Here is a 12,567-nt window from a genome sequence, read left to right as displayed (position 1 = left end):
TAAAATCTATTCTCTGAGCTGCAGTTTCGCATCTTGTGAGGTAACATTTGGATTAGTGAGAGGCTGTGTGTCTCTTCAGCCTGATTAGGAGCTGTTAGCTGCTCTGCTAAAGCAGAACGGGATCTTGGCTCTTTGTGTCCTAGTAGATGGCCATTGGCAGGTTCGGGTGGCATTTGTGGGGCAAAGCTGCTTGACTTGGCTCTCAGGGTTAATCTGGGGTTGATGGGAAGAGGTAGCAGATGGGGACATTGAGTGCCCAACAAGTTCCCACTTGCCAAAGTTGGCGGGGTACACATGTCCAGCGCAGTTTGCCGCAGTGCCATGTTATGGGTTTTGAATCACCCTGACTCTGCCGGATACCGGAGGTTGATCCGATCACATTACTTCTGCTTCAGCTGAGCTCAGATCAACTATAGTTCATTTTTCACTTCTTGTTGTTTGCTACAATAGCTACAATATTACTAAGTCTTGTTAGGAATGCGCGTACTATAACAGTACCATATCTGTTCTTGTATGATATATGAATGGTTTGATATTTATTTGATATGTTGCATGTCCCCGTCACTGAGGGGGGCTCAGCAAGAGACACACTTAGAAAATGTAGGCATTTTGAACAACGCCTCAAGCTTTTTTAAGGAAAGCAGTGAAAGGATATAGGCGCCGCAGGAACGGCGGTGAAGCGACGATGGCGTAATTATTCAATAACCACCTGTGACCGGGCATAATGTTTTGGCTCATCAGTATAGATAATTATTCAGCCTTCAACCTCATTTATAGACTTCACAATAGGGAAAAAATACTGTGATTACTCATTAATTCATTTTAGCATTTCAATGACAATCAGTGCTTGAGAGAGTTTTACACTAAATCAGGTCTACTGATAAAACAAAGCATTGGTAAAAGAGAGGGCAGGGTTTCCCAGTGCTATTTTACACACATCATGCACACGTTCCAGATTCAAGCATGCACTCTCAATGTTTCATGAGATTCCCTTTCATCGTCCCCTTAATCAATGTTGCCTAATGCATTTCCCACACACAGCCTTCTGCTGCATGCCAAATGAATTTGAAACCTGCTGTAAGCGTTAGTTAAAATCAACTCAGCTTTTTTTTTTTTTTTCTTCGGCATCAACAAGACCGAACCTCATTTATTCAAGCATGAATATTTCAGTTCCCTGTGTAGTGATATTGCATTTTAAAAACACCGGGAACACTATGCTCAAAGACTTTTAGCAGCCGAAGGTGATCAATACAGATCCCCGGGTGGCTCTGAGATCTCTAAGCAAGCTTTCCTGCAAGACCATGTTTAATTCTCTATGTGGGTACATCTTTTTGTTGTGTTTCTGTTTGTTGAGAGATACCTCAGTGACTCTAGACAGCTGGTTCAGGGGTATAGTCGTCGTCTCGAGGGAAATCAAAACACTGCTAACTGGAGTCTGAAGTGAGGAGAAAGGAGAGTTTTCTAGGGGTTTCTTCTTGTTGAAAGTGTGTGTGTGTGTGTGTTTGTGTGTATGCGCACGGCACGCATGTAGTGGGTGAAACCTAAACAACTTAAACCTCCATATCTCTCGGTCTACAAACAGAAATTTACAGATGTTTACCCAGGAGCCCTATTAACACTTCAGGTCCTTTACTTATTGATTGTCATGTGAGATGTGAGGCTGGATCAGATCAGAGGGAAGACGCTCTGATAGGAATGAAATGTAATTAAAGGTCTGATGCCGTGTTGAAGATGAAAAGTGCCTGGGTGAACTTTACTCTTGCTCTAAATGCAGACAAGATTGTTCGTTCACTCTAAATTAAACTCATGCTAATCCATAAATGGTCCTGTCTGGCCTGCTCTATACGGCTGAGAAATGTACCTGCCAGACACAGCTTCTGTAATTGCATGGCGCCAACACAAATACATTTCACTCTGTATAAAACTCAAAGGTAAAATAAAAAAATCAACCTTGGCTCCAGAAGTACAATTACTATATATTTCTGAATTTTTTTTTTTTCCAAACTAAACTGGTTCAAATTGATTTGAATAATTTGGTTTTAATGAAAAAACAAAAAAACAAAACAAAACAGTATATTAAGTGGTTTGCTGGTCTTAGCTGGTTTCATCTGGTCTAGCTGGTCTCCCAACCTGGACAAGATGGTTTTTTCTGGTCTTGTTGGTATTCAACGCCAGGCTGGATTGTTAGCTGTTAGCTTTGCCAAGCTGGGCGACCAGTTGTTGACCACACATTTATGCTGTTGTTGTTGTTTTTTTTTTTCAAAAGGGTGCATACTCATGAGGAAATGAATTAGCTACTCGGATAAACATTTTGAAAATAGTTTGTTTCAAATGTAACCCATTTTAATTCTAAAAAAATTTCGAATTTACACTACAAGATAAGACATTCAAAGATAGTGATAACTGACCTAGCCAGTCTCTGCAGCCTGGAAAACCTCACTACTGAGAAGACTATCATGTTTCCATGGTTACAGTGGCTTTTTTCTCATTTGTAGATATTGTTTCATATGTAGGTAATGTTTTCAAGTCAATATTTTTTCTATTAAGTATTTAAATAGGCAAAAATGTACATTATTGGTCAGAAGTTTTGTATTCTGGTTTAGCAGTATTTCTCAGTATTGGATATATAGACAAATATTATATATTTAATTGTACATTTTAGATTACCTTTGCAATTCCTCCCTTGACTTTTCTTCACACCCTAAGTCACTCTCCAAGTTGTCTCTCTTTCTCTATCTTACTCTGTCACTCTTTCTCAGTCACAGTGCTATTTCAGTAAAGCGATGGTGTGTTCTTGGCTTGGTGATAGTCTGTGCAGAGCCGATCAGAGTGGTTTAAGGATGTTCCGTCCCGCCCCAATGTCTCTCCGGAGCGGCTATCGATCTGTGACAATATCCAAGCTGCCCCCCTGAGAGATTAAAAGCAATGATGGACTTCTTAAAGTGCTTTGTTTTCTTCTGCTCTTCTCTTCTTCTCTGTCAGCTCTCATCAACAAACACCTGTCCACCTTGTGTGTGTGTGTGTGTGTATGGTTTGAGGACACAGTGTATAATGACATGGGTACTACAACATAAACATGGTTTGTGGGGGACACTTTCTGTGCCCATGTAAACAAACTGAGTTTTTTTAAAAAAAAAACTTACTAAACTGTGTTTTCATTCTTCATTTTGTAATATTATTAATACAATGTTGCACAGTTGGAGCTGTTTATAGGATGTGGATGAAAAGCCCTCAATTTCTTATTTGTAATAAATGATGCTTTTAAACCATGGCAGGAAACTAGCAACACACAGGAACACCAAATTGAATTGCCTGGAAAATGTGTTTTGCATAATACAGCATTTAAATATTTTTTACAAACATTTATGTGTGTATATGTATTACCGTTTAAAGGTTTGGGGTTGGTAGGAGGGGTTTTTTTTATGTGTTTTTTTTTTTAAAGACGTCTTTAATCCTCACCAAGTGTGCATTTAAAAAAAAACAACAACTACATTTTAATCAAAATATAGTAAAAATATATACATTTATGAAATGTTATTATAATGAACCATTTTCTATTTTAATATATTTAAAAATGTAATTCAATCTTGTAATCGCAAAGCTGAATTTGCATCATCGATACTCCAGTGTTCAGTGTCACATGATCCTGCAGAAATCATTATGCTGATTTAGTGCTCAAGAAACATTTATTATTTTTATCAATGATGAAAACAGTGGCTTTACTATTTTGGTGGAAACCATAATGCATGTTTTTATTTATGTATTTGATGAATATAAAGTTCAAAAGAACAGTAATTGTTTGAAAGAAAATATTTTATTTTTCATTATAAATGTCTTTTAGACATTTGGTTAATTCAATGGATCCTTGCTGAATAAAATTAGTAATTATTTCTTTCAAAATAAAATGTTGTACTAAACTTAAACTTTTTAAAAGTTGTGTAATAAAAACAAATCTCTTTTATGTTGATGTATATGCCTCAATTTTGAATCGAATTAACATTTCGTTTTTTCAAGGTGTCAAATTTGTCATTTTTCTCTGTAGCTTGTGGTCCTGACTAAAACAGGTGAATATCTGTTTCGGATCTCTCCTTGGGCCAAATATGTCACAAAAATGCTGGATTCAGTCACATATGACTGGACCCATTGGGACCCTCCACAACCATACCAGGTGAGTGTACACCCTATATTTTATGTAAAAATATAGTAGAATATGCACAATTTTTTGATAAAGACTCTTTATCACTCTCCTATTATGTTGAGGTCAATTTGCCCTGCATTAGATTTTCAAATTTTGTGAAAAAAAAAAAATGGTTAAACAATAAATTTCTTCAAATTTTGAGAGTTTTCTCATTTAGATCATGAATGTACATGCAGTTTTAGATGTGTTTTGGAAAGGCTGTATACATTTTTGTAGGGGTCAAATTGAACCCAGTCCCCCATGATTTTGCCAAGTAAGACCCTGGAAAAACATTCCAAAAATGTATATCTACCCCAAAACCCTCTAACCCCCTACCCATAAGTTGTCCCTAAAATCAGAGGGAAATATGAATAACACTGATGTAGAAGTACCTAACCCTGGTTGTGAACCTAGACTTGACATTAACTGGAAACTTGTCCCTCAAATCAGATTGGTTGATTGGAATGTTATTCCAGAAACATGTTGCAACTTGCAATGTTTCATTGCAATTTGCTAAAATTTACCACAGCAAAGAGTTGAGTCGGACAAACTTTATTATAAACAGGTAAACACCAAAATAAGAAATGCATGAGAACTTATGAAATTTAGACTCGAAGTTTACTTGATATTTAACATTCACTGTTTCGTCATCTTCTTGAGTTTCAGAGAAAAAAATCTGTGAAAGAATGTTTATGGTTGTTAGTTTTTTTTTTTTTTTTTTTAAACCATTTACTAGAGAGTTTCAGCACTGAAAAGAAGTGTCAAAAACGGCGAAAGTCAAAACGACTTGTGAATGTTTGCGGGACCGTGATGTTGTTCAGACGAGCATTTGGCTTTCCCATGGCTCTCAACCATTTATCATCGGTAGTCATTAGCATCTCTGAAACACCCCACTCTTATGCCGACCCCTCTTCCGTGTTAGTAATGACACTCAAAACCCCCTCTTAAGTGGCTCGCCACATTAAACAGCCAATTTAATCGGAGGCTACTCAACAATTGCTTTCGCCCTCTTGATGTCTTGGTTTCACTGAAGAACCATTTGTAAACGGCTTTGATATTGGGCGGATCTTCCATTATGAGGATGAGTCAGACTTTCGTTTGATATCATGGCATCAGACATTCATATAGCGACTGTGGTCAATGCCATCGTGCACATAATCAAGTTTTTTTAGAGAAGATGAATTGGTGACACAATGTCATCTGACAGTTATAGCGGTTGCTGCATGATTAAAGGCAGGAAATATTGCTTTTTTTGCTTTCTGTAAATGGCACCATTTTCAGTGAGCTACAATTGGTTTATCTTACTTTCTTGCATTTCACTTCTATCGTCTTAGTCTGTAATTGCTTCTGTTACGTCTCGCAATAAAACCGAAAGATTGCCATAGTAAAACCAATATTATATTAAAATTATATTGCATTATAAACTACCACACTTAAAAAAAAGTTTTAAGTTAAAATATTCAATAATAGGGGTAAATTAATCAGATTAATCACATATATCAGTATTTGCTGAGAAAATCCATCCAAATTAAGATTATTCAAAGATGTAATTTTATATTATGTATCAAAGTATTTATTATATTGTATTAAATTGCATTGTTATTGTTGTGGAAGTCAAAAATGGAATAGACATTACAGAAATTGTTTGCTCTAGGTTGTTTTTTCCACATTTTCAAGCTCCATACTTTTGGCTTAGACTGACTTCAAGCATTCAATAAAGTCAAATATTTGTGTTGTGTTGGGTTGATATCTGGACCCTTCCTCTCACTCTAAGCTTTTTCCTTTCTCACTCCCAGTTCCAGCACCCCAGACCCCCACGGCCCAGCAGTCTTCGTATCTACGAGGCCCATGTGGGCATCGGTTCGCCTGAGGAAAAGATTGCCTCGTACAAAAACTTCACCCGAGATGTGCTTCCTCGCATTAAGGATCTTGGTGAGTGATGAAATCTACAGAAACACTGCCAAAACACAAAATGATACAAGCCAAGTAGAGTAGAACACACCCCTCTCTGAGGGCCAATCGCTAACCCTGAGAAGAAATGGATCCTTTGGTCTTTAAGAAAGAAAAAAAAAAAACATACTGTTGATCAAAGAATTCATATGAGCAAGGTGATTTTACAACAACCGATTTGAAATAAGTACAGTTTGCTGACAAAATGAGCACGTTTAGATTCTATTATACTGTAACATGGTTGTTTTTATCTTATTCTTTATGTATTACTACACTAGCTGTCAGGAAAGGAATATAACTAAAAGTGGCATGACCCTCTATTAACTTATTAAAAAGGATATACATGTATACAAAGACTTGAATACATCACTCGTGACCATGTTTTTAATTTCTAAATATAACTGTTCTTAAATTGTAAGAACGAATTTTGCTAAACTGAAGGGTTCTACGAGCTGAACGAACTATAAATATCTCCAGTTGCTAACCATCAGGCGTAACCACGGAAACTGGTTATTGTTTGGTTATCTGGTTATCTGTAACCTTGTAAAACTTTAGATTTCGATTGTAAAACTAATTCAAATATAAACTAATGTTTTATAAATGTGTTATTTGGTATCGTGCAGCCTTAAATGTCATGTGCCAATGTCAAATGAAGCCAACTTGAATACAGAGAATTATTTTTTTTTCTTGGGAAAACGGGACATGCTTTAAAGTCCCCGTGAACCGGAAGTTGCAAACGACTTTTCTCCAGTGTTGTGACGTATTTCGGAGAGAAACGGAATACTAAATGAGGCAAAATAGTGGGCGTGGCTTTTTTTTCTAACTAGCACCTGATTGGATCTAGAACGCAAGTTTACACACGCTGTCAATCAATGCTCGCTCGGCGCTCGCAAACACACATCAGCTGTCAGTTGGAGGGGTGTGTTTATGAATTGAAGACGCCCAAACCGTAAAGCCTACGTCATCGGGCAATGCAGAGGGGAGGGGCATTTTCAAACTTTGATTAAAGATTACTAAGCCAAATTTTTTTTTTTTGTGGATTGACTTGCATGTATGAATTGTTCACCACAAAACGATCAATTTAGGCAAACAAAAGTATGGTCAATTTTGATTTCATAGGGACTTTAAAAAAAAATTAAGTTCCATAAGTAATCAACATAAGTACTGTAATTTACACATACTCATATTTTGTAAAGTTTGTTTTCCGAGCATCCTTTAAGAAAATCTAAAGAGTGCAGTGCTAACAAAATTGCTTAAGATGCAACCAAAAACGACCATGCAATGCATGCATACTATATAGGGTCACAAATGAAGCAAAAGAGTGCATGCGACAAGCAGTTCCACATGGAATATTATGATAACTGCCGCAAGCGGAACTGTTAAGTTTAGTTAGCAGATGTGAGAACAGCTGCCGCCTCAAGTGATTCCATTACTGCACAGAGAGCCGTTTCCAATGATTGTTTCCTTACAGCACTTTTGACGAGGAAGCCACCCTACAATTACTTTGTCAGAAGGTTCCAAGTGAGTTTTTTTTTTTTTTTTTTTTTTTTTTTTAGCTGTGGGGATTACATAAGGTACCTTGAACATTAGTGTTCATTGCATTGGTCTGATCCATAAAACATCACCTTCTGTTGTTTGTTTTCTCGGGGGCTGAAGCGTTAACCTTTGCCTGGAGGAAATCTGTTTGTAAGCAGAGAGTTAGTTACCGTAAAATTATTTCTCACCCCTTAAATGGGTGTTAAAATAGTTCGTCATTGTGCAGCCTTTGACTGCGCTCTCTCGTGATCGGCACTCTCCCCAGGGTTCTGTGCCTCAGTTAATGTGCTCCTCAACCCTCCAAAAGGCAACAAAAGCAAAGCTGCACTTTGGCTCTTAATGGAAGTGCAGTTTGGCACAAGGTTTAGAATTGGTGGTGCCCTTATTTTGCCCTTAAAATCTTTCATGTCTTATTTTTCCCCTTCAAAATTATTCTACTGAAGGAATTATTCTAGTTGTAAAGGAATACAAAATGGACTTCTAATATTTAAAAAAAATTAATGTCACAAGCATAATATTTTCATAATCCTTTGAAGTCTCTATTGGAGAATTTATTTCTCCAATAAAATGGCAGAGAATCTCTCAAAAAGATATGCATTGAAAGGAACATTTCTATTTTAAAAAAAGAAGGTTGTTATATTAGATTAAGTATGGCCTGCCCTTGAGATAGCAGGATTTTTTTGTTGTGTACTGCATGATAAAATGTTGCTTGACAGGTCTGAAGTTTGAATCCATTGATAACAGTTTTGTGACAGAGGAGGATTGAGTCAGACTAGCAGGGCACAAAAGCCTCCTTTGTTATGCGATTTTAATCAACATTCACATGAAAAAGTGCAGTGAAAAGTTGATTGACAAACAAAAGGAGCTAAACGCAAATATCACAGATACAGAAGGCAGCAAGTCTAACTTATGTACCACTATTCTCTGAGAGAGAAAACAATGGTTAGTCTTTCAGATGACTGAGGTACAGTAGTCAGTTTTGACTCCTGAAGGTAAACAGGCTGGAGTGGATGTGGAAAGTTGAAATATTGGTCAAATATTGAAATACAGGTTATCTCAACGGACGCCTCCAACTTAGGTTGGGGCGCTCTTTTCAGGGGCAGACCGGCCTTTGGCCTGTGCTGACTTTGCAGACTTTTCAGCATTATTACTCCAGTCTTCAGTGTCATGTGATCCTTCAGAAATCATATTGATATGCTGCTCAAACGCTAAAAATTTGCCGCTAAAAACGTTTTCATTATTATCAACGTAGAAAACAGTAATATTTTTGTAGAAATTGTGATGAATAGAAAGTACAAAAGAACAGCATTTATTTGAAATATAAATCTTTTGAAACAGTAAAAGTCTTTACTTCTGATCAATTTAACGTGTTCTTGTAGAATAAAAGCATTACTTAAAAAAAAACAATGTGTAGGCTGCCAACCTCAAAAGATACATCATGAAATATTAAATATTATATTTTGGTGAATTATTGTTGGTTTAACTTAAAAAAGTAAGTAACCTAGTTACTTTAACTAAAATTTTAAGCTTGAACTGGAAAAAGTGAGTTAATACAAAGAAGGAGATTAATTTAATCATCAGAAACTCAAAATAATAAGTTATCTCAACTAAATAAATTATTTAAGTTGATCTGACAAAAGAAAAAAATGTTGTGATAACAAATCTTGAAAATATTTTTTTTACAGTGCACAAAAGTTTCAAACACTGTGGAAATGTTCAGTTAGAAAATCACAGATGGTGCTCAAAGCATCTTAGGATTGAAATCTGACATGATTCTCAGCTATGACGAATGCTTTAGTCATACTTATTACTCCCCTCTTGTAACAAGTTAAAGTTTTGCTGGACTCATAGAAGTTTGATTTGATGTTATTGGATGATGGAAATTGCCCTAGTGGTATTATTTTCATAAAACAACTCGTAAAAAAATGTCAAAAGAATAACTCTTTATAACCTATTGTCTTTAGTTCTCTGTAGACTAATTGCACTATAATCAACACACATTTATGAGGAATGACAGAACAACAACTCATTAGTTCTGTTAAATCAACATTTAGTTTTAAAAATCTATAAAAAAATACCAACAGCAATGGTCAATTTATCAAAATTACTCTCAAAACATCTCCATTTATTTAATATCAGAGGACGTGTGGTGTTGAGCTGTTTTCAACAGCAGAAAGTCAGTCCTCTGTCAGACCGATTATAATTTTTAGCTTATCATTCACAGAAAGTGTTACACTGTTCTCATATTCTTTTCATGAAAAAATCACATCTTAATTGTAATTTATCATGCTGTAATTTTGCCATTAAAGATTTGGATTATGTTGGAGTTGACATTTAAACCTATGCTTTGGTTTCACTCATTTTTAATTATGTTTTAATTCATTTACATTTTCCAGTGTGGACATCACAGCCCTTAAAATTAATCCATATTGTTAAGATAACACCTTATATTTACTCCTTGATGTGTTTCACTTTGAAGATCTTTTGAATCTTAAATTGAATTAAAATGCTTTTTTTTTCTTGTGTTTTCATCTCAGGATACAACTGTGTCCAGCTCATGGCGATCATGGAACATGCCTACTATGCAAGTTTTGGCTATCAGGTCACTAACTTCTTTGCAGCTTCCAGGTACAGTTATATATTAGGCAGACACTTTTATCCAATTAAAAGCGAGTTACATTGCAGTCGAGGTATAAATATTTTTCGGGTCATGCATTCTCTGGATATCGAACCCATGCATGAAATTGGCGTTGCTAGTCCAATGCTGAAATGTTTCAGCTACAGGATTTTTTTTTAAATATATATATATATATATATATATATATATATATATCTCATCTGTGTGTATATATATATATATATATATATATATATATATATATATATCTCATCTGTGTGTATATATACATATATATATATATATCATCATGTATATCCTTAAGCATGCTTGAAATAGTGCATTTATCATGTTTCTGCCTAGTGGTCTGGTAACTAATAGGTTGTTGGTTCAAATCCACGTTAACAATGCATTATTTGTGTTAAGGTGCTAACAAAATTATTTAAGTCATGAGTAAAGACCACCATACCAAAGCTTGTGTTTAAAAGAAATGTATACTGTCACTACATAGCAGGCGTCTTAACTCGTGGGTCATTGATTTGTTCTGACCAATGCTATGGATAATATCATAATTAGGCTTGTCAACTCTTCAAAAGTAGGAGAAATAATCCCATATCATTGGTCGTCGCCGCCAATAGTCGTAAATAGTTGCAATTTCATCTGTCACTTGATGCCAGAACATAATCAAAATCATTCAAGGTAGAATAAAACACGGCCACTGCTGTACAAGACATTTACAATTCCCTCTTGAAGCTGTCGGACGTCTAATAGCCTCAAAGTCGCTGGGGCAGTAATGGATTGTATTTTTAAGAATGAAGATTAATACCTACGTCTCGAATGAAATGAATTTCAGATTTTTATACTTTATAAATTGTTATTGAAATTTATACTTCAGATCTGGTTGTTCCGGATGTGCCAGTAACATGGACTTCTCCTTCACCAAAACACATTAGCATGCTCTGCCCTGCATGGTCACATTTTATGTATCAAGGCCTAGGAAACTGAGCATGTGACAGTATCTAAATGCTTTTCATTTCCCTTTAGAGCTCAAGGTTTGGTGGCGTTGTCTCTCAGTCTGTGCTGCAGTAATTCCAGTCTTTAAATCAGGATGAGGTCCTTTGTCAAGGGCAGTAATCTTACTGTAAACACATTTGCCGCTAATCCCCAAATAGAAGAAAGCCCTGATAAATAACAATAGTAAAAAAAAAAACAGAATTGGGTCTCCAAAATAAATAAACTCTCATGAAAGAAAATTGCATCTTTGAATGTGGGGAGTGAGCAACTCCCTCAACCTAATAAGATATGACAGAGTCATTGGGAATCTTTATTCGGCTTTGGCTGGCTGAGGCGGCCGGCACTGGTGGACCAGTCCAGATAAAGTGCAATGTATACAGAGTAATTTCACTCATGATTGATCACTCATGCACATTTAAGACCTATTCCTCTTTCTGCTGGGTGGAGAGAGCGGGCGAAGGAGGTGACTTGGAATATCATTAGCTTAGCTCTCTTCTCACTTTACTTGTTCTTTGCCCTGATATCTTTTAACCCAATGGAGTAGATATAGAGCAGGACATGCTGGCAGTTTAGAGGGAGTATTTGTTTTGTGACTTTGCCCTTGGATCCAAATCAACACACTTTATATCTTGTAGATGGCGCTAAATTTAGCTGTGAATTGGTTAGCTTTAGCAATTAGCTCCTGGTAGAAGATGTCGTGCAAAATACCTTAAATAACACTTAGTTTTAACATTTGCTCTCCTTTAACAGTCAGAATCAAAGCATGCTGGGAACTAGAAATCTGTTGTAACTCATTCCGTGAATGTGTTTGTATTCACTTGCATTTATATGGGAACATGTACGTTCAATATATGTACACAATAAAGGATGCAACCTTGTGAATATTACATGCTAATATTGTCTTCATTTATAAATATTTTATATGAAAACTATAAGATATGAGAGGCTGTGCTGTGTCATGAATAAGTCATAGTATTATTCACCGATACAACACTAGCCTCCCCAGATAGCAAACTGACATTGAATCAACGTGGAAATATGACATCGAAACAACGTTGATCTGACATAGTTTTGCTCATCGAATTAACGTTGAACCAACGTCAGACGCGTCATTCTTTCAAAACTAACGGAAAATCAACTTGAAAACAACGCGTTGTTTCAACGTTATGAAAGCAAACCAATTTTCGATTTTCATTTAGCTTTGAAGAATGCCGCGTCTGACGTTGGTTCAACGTTAATTCGATGAGCAAAATCAACGTTGTTTCAATGTCAT

The 12,567-nt window shown here is 36.0% G+C and overlaps 1 protein-coding gene across 1 annotated transcript in view; it reads left to right on the top strand.

Annotated features, from left to right (window-relative positions):
- The window catches only part of gbe1a (glucan (1,4-alpha-), branching enzyme 1a), a 115,972-nt gene that overhangs the window by 22,235 nt on the left and 81,170 nt on the right, over positions 1 to 12,567 (top strand). Inside the window, exons 4-6 of the mRNA XM_039676907.2 lie at positions 4,043 to 4,168; positions 5,974 to 6,109; positions 10,201 to 10,291. Coding sequence (XP_039532841.2) covers positions 4,043 to 4,168; positions 5,974 to 6,109; positions 10,201 to 10,291 — 353 coding nt within the window. The remainder of the gene's footprint in view (positions 1 to 4,042; positions 4,169 to 5,973; positions 6,110 to 10,200; positions 10,292 to 12,567) is intronic.

Source organism: Pimephales promelas, chromosome 23 (genome assembly GCF_988280905.1).
Source record: "Pimephales promelas chromosome 23, fPimPro1.hap1.1, whole genome shotgun sequence".
NCBI classification, from domain to species: Eukaryota; Metazoa; Chordata; class Actinopteri; order Cypriniformes; family Leuciscidae; genus Pimephales; species Pimephales promelas.
This window is presented reverse-complemented; position numbering and strand designations above follow the sequence as displayed.